The 22,772-nt window shown below is 43.7% G+C and overlaps 2 protein-coding genes across 2 annotated transcripts in view; one reads left to right on the top strand and one right to left on the bottom strand.

The window, feature by feature from the left end:
* Positions 1-2,668: 2,668 nt before the first annotated feature.
* Positions 2,669-13,342, top strand: LOC109471235 (C-type lectin domain family 4 member M-like). The gene is made up of 5 exons (XM_019770514.1): positions 2,669-2,689; positions 2,942-3,034; positions 11,052-11,197; positions 12,121-12,352; positions 12,843-13,342. The coding sequence occupies exons 2-5, from the start codon at positions 2,953-2,955 to the stop codon at positions 13,280-13,282; spliced, it is 900 nt and encodes a 299-aa protein (XP_019626073.1). The 5' UTR covers positions 2,669-2,689; positions 2,942-2,952; the 3' UTR covers positions 13,283-13,342.
* A 6,112-nt stretch (positions 13,343-19,454) lies between these two features.
* LOC109471234 (G-protein coupled receptor 54-like) overlaps positions 19,455-22,772 on the bottom strand; it is a 9,327-nt gene continuing 6,009 nt past the window's right edge. Inside the window, exons 5-6 of the mRNA XM_019770513.1 lie at positions 20,464-20,567; positions 19,455-19,935 (exon numbers count right to left, since the gene is read on the bottom strand). Of these exons, the coding sequence (XP_019626072.1) occupies positions 19,455-19,935; positions 20,464-20,567 (585 nt within the window). The remainder of the gene's footprint in view (positions 19,936-20,463; positions 20,568-22,772) is intronic.

Below are 22,772 nucleotides of genomic sequence, written 5' to 3'. Positions count from 1 at the left end.
TAGCTGTCATTTTTTCACTATTGTCTACTTGTATCAAAAGGAACACGATTAGTTACTGTTCAATTGGCTGATACAAAATCCCGCCATTATCCAAGTTGGCTTTAATTAGTACCCACCTTCCATGGCGATCAGCCTAGCGTCTGTCCAGCCGTGAGTGAAATTTCCCGCCAGTACTTATAAACGTAAGAACCACTGACGGGCCGTGAGGTAGGGGTAAACTTTTGAATGGGAAGGATTTGTGCAACGCCACTTGGCAGAAAGGTGGTCCAGAATGTTTGCCGGAGCATGGGCTACTTTAAATTTGGCGGCACAGCCTTTATTGTTATTTTGCAGACGATTTTCGTGTCGACTGTGAGCTGTGCCGCCATTGGGGGCTAAGCAGAAGGACGAGGGCAAAGCAGAATTGCGCCGGGGGCGTAGAGGAACGACGGGGGCGAAGCAGATTTTTTGCGGGGGCGAAGCAGAACGGGGCGGGGGCGAAGCAGAACGGCGGGGGCGAAGAGGAAGGAGTTTCATGGGGGTGAACAGGTACATTACAATTACGCATCGTACCACGCAGACCAATTCAATTCACAATGTTAACACAACCCTTAAAAGTGGATTCTTTTCTGAAGGAAGTACTCAGAGGGCTGAAAAAAGGCCTTGAAATTGTGGAAAAAAGGTTTTAACATTTCTGCACAAATCTGACTACCGTGGCCCCTAATCCTCCTATCCAAATAATTTTCCTTGCATCTTTCATCTTAGGGCCTGGCTTCGAAGTCGAAGGACTTTCATACAAAATATACAATGGACGGACTTCCTCTGATAACGTATCCATGTAATCTTCTAGCAGCTTAGCAACCAGAAGATTATTGTGGGCGTAATTATATTATATAAGTCAAAACGGAGAAAAAGGAGGTATCGGTAAACTTCTGGGATATTTCATGTTCGGTAAGCAAGAGTAGCAAGAAGAATGAATGAATTTTAAGATTTTGCACGGTCTTCCCGTCAAATATGTGACCACCAGAACGAAACCTGAACCAATTAGGGTATATTTTTGTGTGTTCGTACTAAATATTCTAGCAAAAGTCATTTGCAAGAATAATTCTAAAGTATTTTGCTAAGCCTGTTTGCATGTCTTGTGAATGGTCTGCGTAGGACGACAGAGGTCCCTGTCGTGTCATTGTTACGTACGTGTGCAACATTAATATATACAATTGATATGGCCTCGACGTCAGTGTCAATGGTCGATTATGACACTGCCATATTTAAGCTTCGGTCCCAATTGCGCCGGTGCCCGTCGGGGATGTAGCCCCGACTAGCCCCGGTCGAGCTCATGAGTCGGGCGAGCATCGGCTGTCATGGTCACAATTAAAAGTTTCCTTCAGTAGCATTTTGTTAAAAATTTTGTCACCCTCTTTGGTCGGTCTCCGGCAGGCACCCGGCAGGTACCCGGCAGATTCTCTGACGATGTCTTGTACTGACCTATACGTAATGCAGAATTCACGCTTTTGTTATGATCATTTGATCTATGACGTCACACTGACGTCTCACTGGTCTGTGACGTAACAAATGTGTCCCGGTGGATTGCCGGCAACCGGAGGGGTACCTCTTGGTGTTCTCAAGGCTCGGTCACGGCGTCTTTTTGTCAGTGGGACCCGAGTAGAATTTAAGTCAGAATTAAATTCTTCTCGGGTCACCACCGGGCCGAAAAATAGCCCGGTAGCCGCAGGGTGTCCTGCGGGGCCACGTAGGGGTCACGCCGGAAAGTCCCATAAAACAGCCCGGAGACTACCCAGCAGGGCCCCTTTTTTTTCAATCGGGACCGAAGCATTACGAGTGCCATCTGTCGTAATGACAAAATCAGCTCTGAATGATACGAAGAAAAAAAAGTGTCTTCAAGACTCCCGTCTAATCTAAAACAGAAGTCTTTTCATATTTCTCACAAGATCTACAAAGAGCGGACTCCTTCTGATAAAGTAATCTACATGATCTTCTGGCAGCTTAGCAGCAAGATAATTATTGTGGGCGTAAAGAAACGGACAAAAAGCAAGTAAAAGTGGTGATATCTTTTAGATATTACATTTTGGTTAAACAAGCTGGTACATGGTGGCAACAAAATTCTGGTATAAGGTGGAAATACATGATCACGATTTCTAAACAAATTTTTAAACACATAAATACGGGTTTTATCACTCATTTTTTTTCAACTTCTAGCAATAACCGACAACATCTTGACTTTGTTTCGGTACTTGCGTCTTTTGTTACTTGATGTAAAACTTTGAAAGGTACGTTTGTTCCTAACAAAAGAATGCTGAACGTTTTCCTCTCTTACATATCGTGTCCTTTTGAACATTTTACCTCGTTGAGCTTCATAAAGAATATTATCAATGTGTGCATGTAAAATTTACTAATTGGCTAAAATTCAGGGGAAAATTCAGCATGCATTGGACAATGTACACTGTATGCCATTTTCAATATTCCGCATCCGAACTGGCTGGGGTCTCAAAGCATTGCTTTGATGTTATTCTTTTATTGAGCGGCTTCAATCATCTCTAATCTCAGATTACGGGATCTGGGTTCAGATTACCTTTTGTCTAGGACTCTACGTGAGTCGTCAACAGCCTTGCAGGAGTAGGACGTGTTTTTTTTCGCTGTCCAGAAACCATCATGTTGGAAGAGGAGCAACAGTCTCAGGATGGTGACACTAGTAAGCGTTTACAATTTGGTTATCATATAAACTTCAGTAAACTTTTTTTTCAGAAGTTTTGGAGAAAAAAAAAAGAATTTCAATCTTTTTTTTTGCCATCAGTGGCCCATATCGAATTGCCGTCTGGCATTTAGAAATGTTTATTCCTTGTATTTCATTGTTTTTTTCTTCTTCTTCCTTCCTTGTTACTTTACGATTAGACGAAGATAAGCATCCTATCTTCCTGTATGAATTTTTCTTTATTTCTCTCAGGTGCCACACCCATGCAGCAGCCTGAGCCTTATTGGCGATCACGTGCGGACGCCGCTGCCAAATTACCCAACCCAATGTACGCCTCCAATGCAGGTACATTAATTACAGTCTTTTTTCATGTTTGCATCTTCAACCTTGTATTAAACGCCTCAAATTATCTATGGATAACTGCATGTTTTTTTTTTCAATTCGTTAGGCGCCACACGTATGCGGCAGCCCCAGTCATATTGGCAATCACTTGCGAACGCCGCTGCGAAAATGTTCAACCCTATGTACGCCTTTAGTTCAGGTAAATCGTTCATATTCCCTATCTTCTTCGTTTTGTGTGTTCAAGGCCCAGTATTTTTCACAAATGACTTTTTTTATATCTTTGTTGTTTTTTTTTCGCCCAGCAGACTCACCAACGCACCAGCCCCAGACTGATTACCAGGCACGTGCGAGCAACGATGAAAACACACCCGAAGCCACGTACGCCACCATAGCAGGTAAAACGTTTTAAAGAGGAATTTGGAGGACCCAGGGTCCTCCACCAATAAGGAAACTATCCCCTGTGAGGATCTAGTAGCTAAATTGACCCCGCACATCCTCCCAACATCATAAATGGATTATAAGCCACGGGGTGTCTGAACCCGACTGCCAGTGGAAACAATGGGAGCAGACGACAGTGATTTGCATATTACCTGACGTTTGAAGTTTTGAAAAATGTTGTATTTTATCTTCACTAGTTTTTCAACAAAACATTGCCATACAAGGAATGTACAGTTGCAGCAAACCTAAACACAATCCATGTAACATTTACTTGGCAGTTGTTATACACGATAAGGCCCTACAGTTTCCAATTTGAACAATTCCAGCAGAGATGAGCCTCTGTCAAGCTTCCATGTTTGTTTCAAAAACTTATATCTGTAATCACAAATTGCACGTCTTATCCACAGCCAAACTAGATTTCTATTGATATGATAGTTGTATGTTAACAAATATACAATGTAGAAACATGTAGAAACACATTTGGCGGCTTCTTGCATTATATTAGAATCCAAGTCTGAAATGCTGAATAGATGAAGTCCCAGTTTTACCAGGATTGGCATAGTTACATGCCTGTGTAGTTATTAGTCCATATTCTTGTTGTTTAGTAAAATATTATATGTACTTTTCATGTACATATCCATGTCTCCACATAATGTTGAAGAGGTGTACTTGGTATACTATCTCAGCCTAGCTCTCCCCATGTGTTCACCACGGCTGCCAGCTGCAGAATGAGCTGTGAGAGTTTACAGTACCCGAATTTATTGGGTGGTTTTATAGTCCAACCTTCCTCTTTAACCCAATCTAGGATGGGGGGGGGGGGCTAAAAGTGCCCGCGCCAACTTTGATGTCACGTAGCGTCTGAACGGCTAGAGCTAGAACGGCCAAACTTGGTGACTTTTCCTTTTTGTTGGCAACAATTCTGTATCATTGGAATAGGATAATTATTTTTTTGTGTTGCCATGGCAACGGGTTTCTGACAGGCATTTTTTGCTAAATTTAGTAATTTTAGTTTCAACAATAGAATTTTATGGGTTTTATGTTAAGTTACACATGATTTCTAATATTAATAACATCTCAGATAATTATATGTAAATTCTATAATCAAAAATGCATAATTTATGCTAATTTTATGACGTCATTGGCCAAAATTCAAGATGGCGGACCATATCATTAGTACAGCAATTTACAGGTTATTTTCCTTAAAATTTCATCAAAACTTCCATTTCTTTTTACAAGAAAGGTCCCACCAAGCCCAAAAAAGCCCGGTCTAGATAGGGTTCAGTTTCTTTCATTTCTTGTATCCTGTTTTGATATGCTTTGTGATTGTAACCTCACTAAAGCTAATTGATTCTTTTAAGTAGTTACCGTGATTGGCCTGTGGTACTATTCGCGTACTTTGGTAGGTTTTTGTTGAAAACGTTCTAAAAAGTTTATCAAAGTAATTTCCACAGTTTCGTAATGTACCAAAAGAATTTTTTTAGCATGAAAGTTAATCTATGTCCGTATATTTCATTGTGACAAAATGAACGTTAAGGCCAACACTGAGTAAATTGGGACGTACCCAAATTTTCGGCCGACTCCGTCCGACATTTTTTTCCAGACGACCCACCCATGGACCAACCCCAGGCACGTGCGAACGACGACGAAAACACACACGACGCCACGCACGCCTCCGTACCAGGTAAAACGTTTCTTTTATTGCATCCTGTTTTTTTTTCGTTCCTTGGTGATTGTAACTGCACTAAAGCTGCTGGTTTCTTTTAAGTAGTTACCTTGATTGGTCTGTGATGGTATTCCGGTACTTTTGTAGGCTTTTATTGAAAACTTTATTAAATATATACTTTAAAAATAGTTCATTGAAAGTAATCCACATTTTCGTAATGTACCAAATTATTATTTCAAGCACGAAAGAAACCACTATAAACATGCAAATTCTTTACCTTATAATGCTGAGGTCACATTTCCAAACCGGGGCCCGGCCGGGTAGTTTCGAATTACGAATATTCAACAACTTATATTAATAATATATTTAAGTACATGTAGTACCCATTATTGATTTTCGAAAACTTTTTTGTGCTTTGTTGTTGAGGTCAATCGTATATAGCCCCTATGTTGTTAAGTCCATGAAAAATGGAGGTATTGTTTTTGGCGTGTCTGTGTGTCTGTGTGTGTCTGTGTGTGTCTGTGTGTTTTCGCACATTTGTAGTCAGCATAACTTCAGTTATGAAATCTCTGAATTCTTGTTCGTTTTGTATGCTAAAGGCTTAATTGTTTTCACAAATGACTATATTAAATCTTTGTAATTTTCGTCCAGACGACCCACCCATTAACCAACCCCAGACTGATTACCAGGCACGTGCGAACGACGATGAAAATATAAACGACGTCACACACGCCACCATACCAGGTAAAATGTTTTAAGTTTCTCTCTTTTCTTGCATCCTTAGATTAGGTTCTGACTTGCAAAGTCAATACGATAATGCTATTTTCCCCTTCTGATAATTTTGCGTATTTCATACTCATGACATGTGTAAATTTGTTTAAACTCAGCATTGCTATGCGCAAATGTGGACGTAAGCAATAACCTGAGCGAAGTATGTTTTTCCTACCAGACGGCGCGTATCCGGGTGGAGCGAGCGGCCGCCGTGGTGTCTGTAGCTTCCTCCGCGCCCGCCATATCTGTCTGGCCGCCGGCATCGCCATGCTACTGAGTATGGGCGTCGTGGGACTCGCCCCTCTGACGTTCAGCAACAAACAGGTAACGGTCTTGTACCATTAAACTTTCTGTTCAGCTGTTTTTCTTATTACCTCCATGAAAAATGAAGGTATTGTTTTTAGCGTGTCTGTGTTTGTGTGTGTGTGTGTGTGTGTGTGTGTTTCCGCACATTTGTAGTCAGCATAACTTCAGTACGCCTTTATGGATTGTGATGATATTTGATATGTAGGTAGGCCATAGGAAGACAAAGGTCAAGGTCAAATATGGGCCTCCTCTTGGATGACCTTGGTACTGCAGCAGAACTTCCGGTTTTTGTATCGTTTGTCATGGACATGCTATGGTCTTGACTTTTGAGTGGCGGATAGTTTCTCCTGTCAGTAATAAGTGGTGTGGGTTTGGTCCCCCTAGCAGCTTGTTCTGGGACTGCAGGGAGGGAGTTTTGGCAAAACCTTTCGATAAATTGCCAAAAAACAGTTACTCAAGCAACTGGATATGATTTTGAAAACGTCAGACGTTTCAGCTAGTATCCACTAGCTTTCGTCAGTGACTGAGAGACCAGAGGGGAAAGCAGGTTTATATACACAACCTGTTGATTGATATGCAAATAAAGTGAAGACAAATTTTTGGAAGTCGAAAAAGGAACAAAAGTCAGACAAGTCAAGACAAGATGATGCAAATTAGTCTGAAAGCTCCTGTTATACAGGACAGGAGCTTAAGTGTTGTCTGTCCTCGGGGCTGGGAGTGCCAAATCCCAAGTGCCGGAAAGATCGACCCGTAGCCCCCCTTCCCTGTTGAGGGTGGGGTTGTACATTCTTTCATATATTGCCTCTTTAACCCCCGTTCCCACCAGCGTGTTTCGCGGTCTAAGACATCCGTGGACTCGAGTTTGAAAGAGTGACCCTGGTTGTGTTGTAGGTGGTGGAGAATAGCTGAGGAGTAGCCGTTGGCACTAGGTCGGCAATGTTCTTTGTACCTTACTTTAAGCGGTCGACTTGTCTCTCCGATGTAGGTGTTGTTACAATTGGGCTCCTCACATTTGAGTCTGTAAATAACATTCGCCTTGGTACCCTTGTGAGGTCGGTCCTTAGGGTGTACCAGTCTTTGTCTGAGGGTTGAGTGAGGTTTGAAGTTAGTGGCTATGTTGAAGTCTTGGAAGATCCGTCGGAGTTTCTCAGATACTCCTTGGACATACGGAATAGTGATGTTAGCCTTGTTTTTGTTGGTCAATGGTTTGCACTTCTGGGTTTTCTTAGACTGATCTGAAGGTTTGAGCGCTTTGTTTTTAGATAATCTTTCGATAAATTCACTTTTTTTAAAAATTATTATAACAATGTATTTTTATGATGTTTGGTATGTGGGTAGCTTAGACAGAGATCTACACTATTAGATGCAAATTATGCAAATGATGGATGCAAATTATGCAAATTCAAGTGTTTTACATCATGGGACTTTCATACATGTAATGTTTATAATCTATGGAAGGTGGAATATCAACAGCCACCAATTATGCAAATATGAACCTAATTTGCATAATTAATCTGAACATTCTATGACTCCTTTGTGGTAAATGATGGGAATTTCATTCTTGGACNACCGTAGAAACGTACGAAGTTTATGGAATACATAGGATCCTTACTAGAAACATACGAAGTTTACGGAATACATGATCCTTACTAGAAACATACGAATTTTACGGAATGCATACGATCAATTACTAGGCTAGAAGCCTGTGGCTATTGACAGGATCGTCCTGTCAATAGCAGAAAATATTGCACTGCTGACAGGATCGTCCTGTCAATAGCAGAAAATATTGCACTGCTGACAGGATCGTCCTGTCAATAGCAGAAAATATTGCACTGCTGACAGGATCGTCCTGTCAATAGCAGAAAATATTGCACTGCTGACAGGATCGTCCTGTCAATAGTAGAATAATTTGCACTGCTGACAGGATTTTTCCTGTCAGCAGTGCAAATTTTTCTACTATTGACAGGATCGATAAGATTTTGGTATTTTTATTTCATACTGGAAATTTTGGGGTGGGCGCTGGTTCGTGTAGGTCTTATGTAGGTGTTATTACTAGTATGTATGCTATTAGGCCATTTTTTACGATCCTGCGCTGCGGCCCCTGCAGATCGTCGTGCATACATTGATCCCCCGCTCGGTAGCGCCCTTTATTTCGGCCAATTTCTACTATTTTTCCAGCGATCCGCGGTGCCTGGTAGAGGCTAGTCGGGGCGACAGTAAGCCATTACGGCCGGCGCCGCGGGAATGACACAGCGGCCCACCGGCGGGTACGAGACAGCGCGTCGGGGTGAAAGGATGGCGGACAAGGTCTACTCGAAACCTTACCCTGCAATCAAGAACAGCCACCGTATAAACAATATGGCCTAGCCTGGATGCCATCCGGCTAACTACAGCAGTGCTATAGACGAATTCCAGCAAATTGACTTCCTTCAGTTATTTAAGTAGAGACGTGTGTTGCTTGGTCCATGAGGGGACCCCGAGGTGATAGCTTAGTGATGAGTGAAGGGGTCCCCCAGGCCCTGGGGTCTCCGATCAGCCGAGTAGGCGGGCAACACAACAGTACGGTATTCCCTGCGTAGTCTCCACCAGACTCTTTTGCAGGCTGAATAAATAGTCGACCCTCTATGGCCGACCAACTCCCCTGGCTAGCTATACTCTTTTTATGCCGATTTCTACAATTTATTCAGACTTCAAAAGAGTCTGGTGGAGACTAAATAGATCTAAATCGTAAATAGTCACTGTTACTTCTAGGTCCTCCTTTCCAGTCAGTTGTAGAACTGTATTGCGCGTAATGTCATCATCATATTAGAGTAGAGTAGAGTAGAGTAGAGTTGTTCAGGCCGGGTAGGAGTCCTGCTCCAATATTGAGGAGACATAAATGATAACTTTATTGCACAACAATAGTACAGCGTACAAAGTATGGCATCTACTGGTACATAACATAAATTTCAACTATACAGACAATGCCATAGAATTTGTGGATGCCCTTTCCAATGCCGGTTTCGATTCCATTGTCATGCAAGGATCCAAGCAGATGTATAAAACCGATTGGAGACCTCATGAGCTTGTCGTTATAATGGGTAGAGTAGAGTGAGTAGAGTAAATATGTAGCATTTGTGAGCTATTACTATTACACGTTTTATAGTTATATGTTGCTTACCTTTTTCCATTTGATTTGTTGAAGTTGTTGAAACAAGGAGGTCTGATTTTAACCTCCTTGGTTGAAAGAATAAAGGATAGAGATCAAACTTCTTTTTGTCTTTTTTATTGTCATCTTATGTAAACACAACTGCCTTCGTATTTCAGACAGCTTATGCGTGAAATTCACCTGTATTTATATTTTGAGCATGTCTAGTTTTGACATGTATCTGCTGGAGTACTCTGTAATGATAATAACTAGCTGTTAACGCGATGATAGCCGCCATCGTGAAACGCCTAATCTACAGTACAGTAGCATATGCCTTCTGACTGAAAAAAAATGAAAACATGGTTAAAAAAAATGAAAACATGAAGAAATCATGTCAATACAGCCCAAAATGGAAGATTTAAAAAATCCTGTCAATAGTGCCAAAAATGGCACTGCTGACAGGACGATCCTGTCAATAGTGTCAAAAATGGCACTGCTGACAGGACGATCCTGTCAGCAATGCAGTATTTCCTGTTATTGACAGGATCGTCCTGTCAGCAGTGCAGTATTTTCTGCTATTGACAGGACGATCCTGTCAGCAGTGCAGTATTTTCTGCTATTGACAGGATCGTCCTGTCAGCAGTGCAATATTTTCTGCTATTGACAGGACGATCCTGTCAATAGCCTCAGGCTTTTATCTATAGAAAGGTGTTGTTTTTTATCTGTTGCAAGGCACGGAGGCAGAAAGGCTTGTTTTGCCGCTTTATTGTAAATGACCGCAGGTGACCCCGAAATAGAACGCGGGTTCGATTCGAATTGCCCAGATCGAACACGATCGAACACAGTTCGGGTTCTATGACATGTGGGAACTTTGCAGCCCAGATTTTACCACCGTGGTGATGGTATTCCGGTACTTTTGTAGGCTTTTATTGAAAACTTTATTAAATATATACTTTAAAAATAGTTCATTGAAAGTACTCCACATTTTCGTAATGTACCAAATTATTATTTCAAGCACGAAAGAAACCACTATAAACATGCAAATTCTTTACCTTATAATGCTGAGGTCACATTTCCAAACCGGGGCCCGGCCGGGTAGTTTCGAATTACGAATATTCAACAACTTATATTAATAATATATTTAAGTACATGTAGTACCCATTATTGATTTTCGAAAACTTTTTTTGTGCTTTGTTGTTGAGGTCAATCGTATATAGCCCCTATGTTGTTACGTCCATGAAAAATGGAGGTATTGTTTTTGGCGTGTCTGTGTGTGTGTGTGTGTGTTCGTGTTTTCGCACATTTGTAGTCAGCATAACTTCAGTTATGAAATCTCTGAATTCTTGTTCGTTTTGTATGTTAAAGGCTTAATAGTTTTTACAAATGACTATATTAAGTCTTTGTAATTTTTGTCCAGACGACCCACCCATGGACCAACCCCAGACTGATTACCAGGCACGTGCGAACGACGATGAAAATATAAACGACGTCACACACGCCACCATACCAGGTAAAATGTTTTAAGTTTCTCCCTCTTCTTGCATCCTTAGATTAGGTTCTGATTTGCAAAGTCAATACGATAATGCTATTTTCCCCTACTGATAATTTTGCGTATTTCATACTCATGACATGTGTAAGTTTGTTTAAACTCAGCATTACTATGCGCAAATGTGGACGTAAACAATAACCTGAGCGAAGTATGTTTTTCCTACCAGACGGCGCGTATCCGGGTGGAGCGAGCGGCCGCCGTGGTGTCTGTAGCTTCCTCCGCGCCCGCCATATCTGTCTGGCCGCCGGCATCGCCATGCTACTGAGCTTGGGCGTCGTGGGACTCGCCCCTCTGACGTTCAGCAACAAACAGGTAACGGTCGTGTACCATTAAGCTTTCTGTTCATCTGTTTTTCTTATTACCTCCATGAAAAATGGAGGTATTGTTTTTAGCGTGTCTCTGTGTGTGTGTGTGTGTCTGTGTGTATGTGTGTGTTTCCGCACATTTGTAGCCAGCATAACTTGAGAACGCCTTTATGGATTGTGATGATATTTGATATGTAGGTAGGTCGTATCAAGACAAAGGTCAAGGTCAAATATGGGCCTTCTGTTGGATGACCTTGGTACTGCAGCAGAACTTCCGGTTTTTGTATCTGTTGTCCTGGACATGCTATGGTCTTGACTTTTGAGTGGCGGATAGTCAGGAATAAGTGGTGTGGGTTTGGTCCCCCTAGCAGCTTGTTCTGGGACTGCAGGGAGGGAGTTCTGGCAAAACCTTTCGATAAATCAACATAGAAACAATGTATTTTTATGATGTTTGGTATGTGGGTAGCTTAGACAGAGATCTACACTATTAGATGCAAATTATGCAAATGATGGATGCAAATTATGCAAATTCAAGTGTTTTACATCATGGGACTTTCATACATGTAATGTTTATAATCTATGGAAGGTGGAATATCAACAGCCACCAATTATGCAAATATGAACCTAATTTGCATAATTAATCTGAACATTCTATGACTCCTTTGTGGTAAATGATGGGAATTTCATTCTTGGGACATGTGTAAGTGAATCAAAAGTTAACATCACGATGTATCTATTATGTTAATGTCTAGGTCATTTGCATAATCTAAATTTACATATCAAGCCCATATTTCATGGAGGTATGAGATCTCGGAAATCATGCCACGTTCTCATTCTGCTTTTAAGGAGGGTACAGGAAATAATTTTCTGCAGTTTTCGTAAGCTTGCTTCTTACGTTCGGTATTCTGACGTACGTAAATTCGTTTGTAGGAGATATCTCAATTGTCGACAATTGTGAAACGCGACTTGCGCCGACTGTCCACCACTGTCAACGCCCTGAAGCGCGACCAAGCCGACATGTCCGCCATTGTTGACGCCTTGAAGCGCGACCAAGACAACATACGTCAACTGTCCAACACTGTTGACGCATTGAAACGTGAGCTGGACAGCGAGCGAAACCGAACCGCCACCTCGGAGCAGCGCCTGAACGAGAAGACTTTGCGTAATTATGAAATATTTATCAGCTGTTCTGTTTGCTCTTTATGTTGATCTATTTGAAAACGTCAGATAATGCAGGCCACTATTACATGTGTGTGAGTGTTTGTGTGTGTGTGTGTGTGTGTGTGTGTGTGTGTGTGTGTGTGTGTGTGTTTGTTTGTGCGGGTGGGTGGTTGGTGTCGCCTTTAAGACTAAGTCATTTAATTCATACACGTCCGAACGACGATGAAAACACACCGGAAGCCAAGCACGCCCCCATAACCCGTATGAAATTTACATAAATAAAAAAAAAAGAATTTGATTTCATTACTTTTCATAAGTGAACTTTAATTCATATAGCATATGTATACATGTACATAGCATATGTATACGATATGTCATATTAAATATTCGTATTTCGAATACAGCGCCGAGTGTATATTTATTTTATGTACATCATGATTTTCAATATGACCCGTCTATGACCTGTTGCTAATATAAACCTTATTTTCCAGCATCTTGTCCCGAAGGTTACACAATGTGGCGTGGAATCTGCTACAAGGCCTTTAACACATCCAAGACCTTCAGCGAAGCGGGCGCGGCCTGTCGTGCAGACGGCGGCACCCTCGCCATGCCCCGAGACGCCGAGACCAACGCCTTCCTCATCTCCCTGTACATGTCCGTGCGCGATGAGTTCTTCTTCTGGATCGGTCTGCACGATCGGTGCGAAGAGGGACGGTTTGAGTGGATGGACGGTTCTGCACTTGGGCCGTACAGCTCCTGGGGTCAGGGACAACCGAGCAACAATCAGGACCAAAGCGACTGCGTCGCTTACTCCGGATACCTATCCCCATGCCTAAAAGACAAGTGGTACGACGCACCCTGCGACGCTGAGTATTACTACATATGCCAGACTGTTCCAGCAGGTACTCACTGTATCCGCATAATTTTCTGAAACCCTTCCTCCATCTAGTATTTGCCACCACCATTAGTTTAAAAACAGTAAATTCAGGGCACCCGTATCTGTGTTGGAGTTGGGGTGGTGGTGGTGTGGTTGTGTATTTCAACCTTTAACTGCATATGTTGCATGTATGTTATCATCACCATCATCATCATCATCTTTCATCCTCCATAATAGAGGTGGAGCATACAAAGTTAGCTCGCCAAAACTGTTTGTCATACATCACATACATGAGTTCATGTCCCTTCAGTTTCAATAAGTTTCTTAAGCGTAGTGTTTGGGCGTCCAACTCTTCTCGTACCGGTATCAGGATTCCAGAGTAGAAGCCTACTGGCTGGTTCTTCACTACGTACTACATGACCGGCCAAGCTTAGTCGTCGACATTTGACTACTGAAGTTACATTTGGTATGTTTCCACCACGGTGTATTGAAAACCACTCGCAGCATCTTCGTGTATGTTCCGTTTAGTTTTCTAGAATGCGACATATTCATGACCAATGATTCTGACCCATACAAAAGAATTGTTTCAATACATGCCTTAAACACTTTGATCTTAGTTTGTTTTCTAATAGGCGCTTTCCAAACCTTATGTAATGAGTAAAGAGCACTCCATGCCTGTGCGATCCGCACATCCATGTCATGAACACTATCAGAGTACCCCCCTAAGTATTTGAAATCCGCAACACATTCGATTTCAGTGCCATCAGTGGCAAAAAGTAAACTGTCAGTAGTAGGGTTTAGATGCATGAACTTTGTCTTGGAAGCATGTATGTTATGATTTTCCAAATGATCCATATTTAGCCTGTTAGTTTTTTTTTCTCCGTCTTAAAGACAGAAAAATCGCTGACAGAAAAATCCACAAACAAACAAATAAACAAACCTGTACACTCCCTGCCTAGGGTTGAGTTTAGCGTACATGAAAAGAAATCTCTGTTCATACGGACTCAATGGCCCGGACAGTCTCAATGGCCCATAGTGTATATACATCCATACATAACATGACCATTGAACATAACATGACACAACACATCTAAAGAAAACAAACATCGAAGTATGTAAAGATAAATAAGCCACTCACAACGCCTTTTTCTCACTTGTAAGTGTTTTAATGGTTCCTGGTCTTTGCCCCAAAGCCAGGCGGGAATAAAACTTGCTTGGACGCTTGAACGCTTTCGGGAACCATTTTGTTCTAACCAACACTCAAATAAGTTATAACTTCAAATGTATGGTTTTAGGGAATATTTTAGGAAATTAAGTGTACTTTGTTGCTTTGTTTAGTGCAGGAACATCAGGAATGTAGACCGAGTACACAGTGTGTTCTGTATGGTTGCGTGCTTATTCACAAGGAAACAAAACTCAGGCCGTGTTCATGTGAAGTCAGTGAAGGCGCTTTACATGTGGCTTACCCCGACGCCGGTTTCAAGTGGCTCCATCTGAACACTCCAAATCACATTGAAAGCGCCTCGATCCCAAACCACTTCTAGAGGTGGTTTCGAATGGGTTTTCCCGCATCGCGATTTGCGTCTGAACGTGTGATTTCAATGTAACTTTGCCTGGTCATGAATTAATGGGTGATATTTCTTTATTTATATGCAATACCAACTTTTACGTGGCATCAACTTAAAGAGCAGTGATGGTCAAATAATGTGTCCGTTATAGGACGAGCTGCACCGCCTCTGGCGGGACCACGTCGGCATTCGGCCGAGATACGCTGGGAGGGGGGCACCAGCAAGCAGGTCGTTGACCTCTGACATTAATAACACTCTACCTTGCGTGTTTTCATCAAACAGCAATAAATGTAGCTCAGGCGAATTGTGATCGGACACGGTTTCAAAGGAATGTATGGCACGTGGACCAGATGTGAGGAATGTGAGTTACCGGTTTGGGTGACTTCACATGAACAAGGCTTCAGTGGCTTTATAATGAAGCGCGAGATATCTTGCTCCACCTGTCAATGTGTCATCCACGGGCCTCCCACTCGACAACGTCGACACAGCACAATACTAAAGTAATGTGCAAATTAAAGTGATTTCCATTCTGGGTATGGAGCAAAGTCTCGCTCGTGAATCCGTGCAGAGTTATCCTGAGGCAATGCATTAGCCTTGGGTTTAGGGCAAGGTTGGCATGCAAGGGAGAATGTGGGGAATATTCCAGTTCCAGCTTGTTTATCGGTTTACGTTAATTACAATCAGTTTGCCAGTGCTGTATGCTGCAGTTCCCTTAGATTGCTGCCTCTCCCAGCAGAATTATAATGAAGTTTCTTGACAAAACAAAAGTACAGTGACTTTCGTAAGGTCTTAAACATGTAGACATATAGACAGATACAACGAAATAAACCTACATACAAGACAATATATGAATCAGGTTATACTATTTGTTCTAAGGTCTTTTTTGTATTTGTACACAGTAAGGGTTATTACCTTCTTGAATGAAATTGAATTTATATTTCTCGCCATATCACAGGTTTTGGGGGGGATGTTTCTTTTGTGACAATTCGCCTCCTCAGGCCTTTCGGTCAAATGAAATGAGCTTAGATTTGACAATCAATCAATCAATCAATCAATCAATCAATCAATCAATCAATCAATCAATCAATCAATCAATCAATCAATCAATCAATCTTTATTGCGCAACAATTGCAATGGACATGATGGCAGACATTTTGCTTTTCAGTCACAGGTCTGGAAATCGTAGTCTGGTGTCCAGCGCTAGCCTTGTTAGCTTCAGCCCGCTCCCCAAGATCCGCTTGGCGGGGAGCGGATCTTGGGGAGCGGACTAAAGCTAACAAGGCTGGACACCAGGCTATGCGAAATCAGAGATCTAACCAGTCGCAGAAAATTACACTGATATGGTGTCAAAGAAAGAAATGCAAAATGACGTCAACAGACACAAACATACATGATAGAAAACAAACAAGTGAATAAAATCCCTTACACAAAACATTACAGAAAACTATTACATGTATCACACATTTAAGTTATACAAAACGACCAGCATCATATAGTTGAAACTAAAAAAATATTTGAAGCATTATAAGCTTGAATATGCTGCTCTTTGTTCTTTCTTATGAGCAACAAAATTTGTTCTGTCTTGATAGAAGAAATATTGAAGTCTTGATTTGAAATATCAATAAAGACAATTATTAATATTCTGTGTGCAAAAAGCCACAGTTTGCCCGAAAACGTGCCTTTCGCATGCATGGTAACATAAGCCTTTCCTTCTCAGTCCAAAGACCGCATGGCCGAAGGTTACCTCAAAAGCAATTCCCTAGGGAACGCATTCGTGCAATTTTTGAAATTCTTTCAAAGCGATCGTAGTACTTGCACAAATGCCTCCGCCCCAAAGGCGTCGCCAAAAAAGAACTTAGCTGATATCTACCGTAACGATAAAAAAGGACATCACAGATGCCTACATCTTTCTCTATATTTATTGACATCAAACATCAATGTCCATATCCATATATAGTATGTATAACAGTAGTTTACAGTAATTCCTTCGGTAGTCGATACACGTTGCGTAGGTGTGAAGTGCCTGTAATTATACTTAGTTCTTCTCCATTTCACCATCTTGGTTAGCTGGCACTCTTACGGTACAATATAAACCCATCCACACCAAAACCTTCACAGCATCCGTATAGTTAGACATGACAACAATAACGTCGATGAAGGTCAGACATCCAGGTAATAAGATACGCCAAAAAGCAGTTGCTCAAGCAACTGGATATGATTTTGGAAACGGTCAGACGTATGTTTCAATATTAGCATACTAAAATACATAAACATTTCAGTACTTGACAATAATACTGTCATCAGACTACACAAAAACAGAGATTGTGTTCCAATAGCATACAGAATCAGACAATTTCAATACTTGACAATGATATTGTCATCACACTACACAAAAACAGAGATTGTGTTCCAATATTAGCATACAAAATCAGACAATTTCAATACTTGACAATGATACTGTCATCAGACTACACAAAAACACAGATTGTGTTCCAATAATTTATATTAGCATACAGAATCAGACAATTTCAATACTTGACAATGATACTGTCATCACACTACACAAAAACTGAGATTACGTCTCCTTGCAAGTATGCATTGCCTAAATATAGAATATTAGATGCTAGGTGTTTAAGGAACATGCTAGAATATACGATTATTCATTGACGAAGACCTGATATATATAACATAACATTTAAAAATACCTACTACATTGCAAAGTGCGGATAATCTATTGGCATTTTGGAATTTATTCAAGACGTATTCTAATGTAGAAAACAACGTTACAAACACCCTAAAGCAGCACAGAAAGGGAGATATTACACTGAACCATTAACATTGCATCAGCTCACAGACTTAAACATTTCTCTCTCTGCAAATAGCATCAAACGTGAGCGTACAGTATGGAAACTTGCAGCTTGTTCCTTCACTAATGATTACACGAACACCACAGTCACAGAATGATAAGAATTTTAGTCTTTTCACAAAAATCACGGCACACATAATGCAAAGACATTGGAGATATTTAGAAGCCTTGCAAGTCTATTGTCTTCTTGTCTCGATGATTATCGAGGATAGATTATATTTAGCATAATCTTCTTTCAATGGTGGTCTCCTCTACCCAACAGAATTTCATTTGATCCCTAATCGTGCAAAGGTCTTTTAAGTTAACATAATCTATGCATTGTGAGGTTCAAACCTGGGCTCATTGTGCCTATAGCCGGGCTCATTGTGCCTACATAGCCGGGCTCATAGTGCCTACGTAGCCGGGCTAGTTGTGTCCATGGTCGGGCTAGTTGTGCCCATAGCCGGGCTAGTTGTGCCCTTAACCAAGCTCATGGTGCCTTCATAGCTGGGCGCGGCTCATGGTACCCATAGCCAGGCTCATGGGGCCCATAGCGAGGCTCATGGTGCCTACATATCCAGGCTAATGGTGCCTACATAGCCGGGCTCATTGTGCCTATAGCCGGGCTCGTGGTGCCTACATAGCCGGGCTCATGGTGCCTACATTGCCGGGCTGATGGTGCCTAAATAGCCGGACTCATGGTGCCCACAGCCGGGTTCATGGTGCCTACTTAAGCTAAGGTCCCAATTGGGAAAAGGGGCCCTGGCGGGTAGCTCCCGGGCTGTTTTTTACCACTTCCGGGCGGGACCCCGACGTGGCCCCGCGGGGCACCCTGCGGCTACCGGGCTATTTTTTGGCCCGTCGGGGCCCCGATAAGAATTTAATTCTGAGTTAAATTCTACCCGGGCCCCGCTGACAAAAAGACGCCGTGACCTCATCGTGAGAACACCGAGAGGTACCCCTCCGGTTGCCGGCATTCCACCGGGACACATTTCTTACGTCACAGACCAGATGAACGGAATAAAGGTGTGTACTTCGTAAACCCGGGTAAAATGTGTGACCTCACAGATCAAATGATCACAACAAATACGTGAATTCTGCATTACGTATAGGTCAATGCAAGACATCGTCAGAGAATCTGCTGGGTACCTGCCGGGTGCCTGCCGGATACCGACCAAAGAGGGTGACAAAATTTCAAACAAAATGCTACTGAAGGAAACTTTTAATTGTGACCACGACAGCCGATGCCCGCTCGACTCCTGAACCCGGCCGGGGCCAGCCGGGGCTACATCCCCGACGGGCACCGGCGTAATTGGGACCTTAGCTATAGCCGGGCTCATGGTGCCTACATAGCCGGGCTAGTAGTGACCAAAGCCGGGCTCATGGTGCCCATAGTCGGGCTTGTTGTGCCCATAGCCGGGCTCATGGTGCCTACTTAGCCGGGCTCATGGTGCCTACATAGCCGGGCTAGTAGTGCCCAAAGCCGGGCTAGTTGTGTCTACATAGCCGTGCTCATGGTGCCTACATAGCTGGGCTCATGGTGCCTAAATAGCCGGGCTAATAGTGCCTACCTAGCCGGGCTCATAGTGCCTACATAGCCGGGCTGATGGTGCCCATAGCCGGGCTCATGGTGCCCATAGCCGGGCTCATGGTGCCTACATAGCCGGGCTCATGGTGCCTACATAGCGGGGTCATAGTGCCTACATAGCCGTGCTCATGGTGTCTACATAGCCGGGCTCATGGTGCCTACATAGCCGGGCTCATGGTGCCTACATAGCCGGGCTAGTACCGCCCATAGCCGGGCTCATGGTGCCTACATAGCCGGGCTAATAGTGCCCAAAGCCGGGCTAGTTGTGCCCATAGCCGGGCTTGTGGTGCCCTGGCTGGTGTGGCCTGCTTCGTTGATGGGCTGCAGTGGAATGTCCCGCCGCTGGGAGGCGCCCTGCCGGCGGGACAGCAGGCTGACGTGGTCGCTGTTGGAGTAAGGCTCCTCCCCCTGCGGCGCGACGCGGGCCCGCCGGAAACAGCGCGGGAAGGACTTGCGGAAGGCCTTGCGAAAGTTGCCCCCCATGAACGCGTAGACGAAAGGGTTGACGGAGGAGTTGGCGAACGACATGCAGTGGGCCCAGATCTTCACACAGGACATGGAGAAGTCCAGCGGGAAGGCGTTGCCATGGTAACTCTTCACCAGGTTCAGGATCATGATGGGCCCCCAGCAGACCGTGAAGCACACGACCACCACCAGCACGATCCTCGTGGTGCGGCGCTTCTGCTGCATGGCGTTCTGGTTAGATCTGTGGACACAAACTAGTTTGATTTGATTCGATTTATTAGACTGTATATACAGCCAGGATTGCCCAACTAGCCGAAGGCTGTTATAAAGGGCTAGCCACAAGAAGAAAAAAACAACAAAATTACATTGTCGGCTACACTTCAGGTTAACATACTATTACAAAACAAATGTTGCGATCTACTGACACAGACAGTTCTGGTTCGATCTGCAGAAACAAACAGTTCTGGTTCGATCTGCAGAAACAAACAGTTCTGGGTGTCTGGTTAGATCTACAGAAACACACAGTTCTGGTTAGATCTGTGGAAACACACAGTTCTGGTTAGATCTGCAGAAACACACAGTTCTGGTTAGATCTGCAGAAACACACAGTTCTGGTTAGATCTGCAGAAACACAGTAGTTCTGGTTAGATCTGCAGAAACACACAGTTCTTGTTATATCTGCAGAAACAAACAGTTCTGGTTAGATCTGCAGTAAATATGCAAATAAGTGAGGATAATTTTATGACGTCTAAAAAGAAGCAAAAGTTACCTGCGGGGCATGATTCGGTCCGTCTCGGTGAGGCCGCCGTCCGGAGCGATACGGGTCCACAGACGCCGCAGCATCTGGCTGTAGCAGGCCGTGATGATGACAACCTGCAGACAGAGGGCGTAGAAGACATTCATTTAAACCTCGGTCACAACCCGCCGTACGTGCTTCTGCGTGCTGTCTACGTGCAAAAACGTGGGCAAACGTAGGTCATCCGTGCGTGGTGAGTACAACCTCCGTACGGAATCCTACGGATTTGGGAGCACGCAGACACGCCGTAGAACTTTAAGTGCATGTAAAACTTTTTCTATGTGTGGTCTGCGGATTCACCACCCGGGCGACGCGCGTGCCCGGTACGTACCGTACGTAAGGCGCACGTGTGAGTACGACCTCCTTACGGTAAAGTTGCAATCGCACAGAGATCGTACGTTGTAAGCACGTACAACTCCATACATTTATTCATTCATCCACCCATTCATTCATTCAGTTATGTTTTCTGTATCTGTATCTGTATCTGTATAGCCGGTATAACCGCCCTTCGGCGTAACACACCAGCTTCGCGGGCATACGGCGCGGCGGCAGCTGGCTACATTACACAAATCGACTTGTTACACCTAAAGCCTCGGTCACAACCCGCCGTACGTGCTTTTTCTCCGTACGTTTTTCGGGAGGCTACGTCTGCTACGTTTTTTCTGAAAACGTGGGGAAGGAGTGGCGTCTACGCACGTCACTCGCACGGTTGCGCAAAGTGTAAGAGCGGGGACTGCACGCCAAGTTTGGCCGTGAGGGGTTGCGTGCACCGTACGTTGCGCAAGTGGTAAGTGAGTTGTACGTGCTTACAACGTACGATCTCTGTGCGATTGCAACTTTACCGCAAGGAGGCCGTACTCACACGTGCGTCTTACGCACAGTACGTCCGGGGCACGCGCGTCGCTCGTACTCGCACGCACGGGTGGTGAATCCGCAGACCGCACGTAGAAAAAGTTTTACATGCACTTAAAGTTCTACGGCGTGTCTGCGTGCTCCCAAATCCGTAGGATTCCGTACGGAGGCGGTACTCACCACGCACGGACGTCCTACGTTTGCCCACGTTTTTGCACGTAGACGGCACGTAGAAGCACGTATGGCGGGTTGTGACCCTTGAACATCTTACTCTAGACATTGCTTAAATCTATCTAATAACAAGGCTGGCATGATGCGCTCAACAGCAAGCCGAAAATGGATGTACATGTCTCGTTCGTCGACTTCAGTCGCGCGTTTGACACGATCGACCACGGTAGTCTTCTGCATAGTCTGGCAAGAATGGGAATCAGACGGGACCTGTGGAGTTGCGTGAGAAGTTACCTGAGTGACCGTATGCAGCGTGTCCGGTGGGATTCGCGTATTTCTGCCCCTCGACCAGTGCTAGCTGGAACACCTCAGGGAGGAATCATCTCGCCATCTCTGTTTGTCCTAGCTATGAACAGCCTTGACAACAACATCCCACAGAGTGTTACACCGGTCAAGTACGCAGATGACTTAACGAACTCGGAACTTCTTATGGGATCACTACCAGGTCAAATGCAAGTAGCCATAAATGAAGTCGACACTTGGGCTAAGTCCTACAGTATGGCAGCAACGTAGGAAACCAAAGACATGGTTATTAGCTGTCGTAGGGAGTCTGTGACTTCCCCTCCACTCACGCTCAACGGAGAGACTATAGAGAGAGTTCCTGCATTCAAACTTCTAGGGGTGATCGTCAGTAACGACCTGTCGTGGGGTGCACACGTTGAATACATGTTGTCCAAGGTCCGACCTCGCCTTCACTACTTGCGACTGTCCAAACGAGCGGGGCTTCCAGCAGACGTTCTGTTACAAATTTACAAGACATTTGTCAGACCAGTGCTGGAATACGGATCACCAGTGTGGGGAGGGTTACCTCGCGGGTTGGCTGACGAGCTCGAGAAAGTACAGAAAATCTGCTGCAGAATCATTGGAATTCCTTCCGGTCAACTGCCGACCCTGGAGGAGCGGAGACGTGAGGCATCCGTACGTGAACTCAGGAGGGTGATGGCGGATGACACTCACCCTTGCCAACAGTTCCTTGAGCCGGGTAGACGGACAACCTACCAACTACGCCGTCAGACTTCCAGCTACAAGATACCACTTAGCCGTACAGAGAGACATAGACAATCATTTATCCCCAGATCACTCAACATCTTGCAGCAGTGAGGGACACTATAGACTTTTATAAAAAATTTTATTGCCTCCTTGTATTTGTATTCTTAAGTTGTTCCACTCAATTATTGTCTATATTTTAATGTGTTATCCAT

This window comes from Branchiostoma belcheri, unplaced genomic scaffold (genome assembly GCF_001625305.1).
Source record: "Branchiostoma belcheri isolate BF01 breed outbred unplaced genomic scaffold, Haploidv18h27 scaffold241, whole genome shotgun sequence".
Lineage (NCBI taxonomy): Eukaryota > Metazoa > Chordata > Leptocardii > Amphioxiformes > Branchiostomatidae > Branchiostoma > Branchiostoma belcheri.
This window is presented reverse-complemented; position numbering and strand designations above follow the sequence as displayed.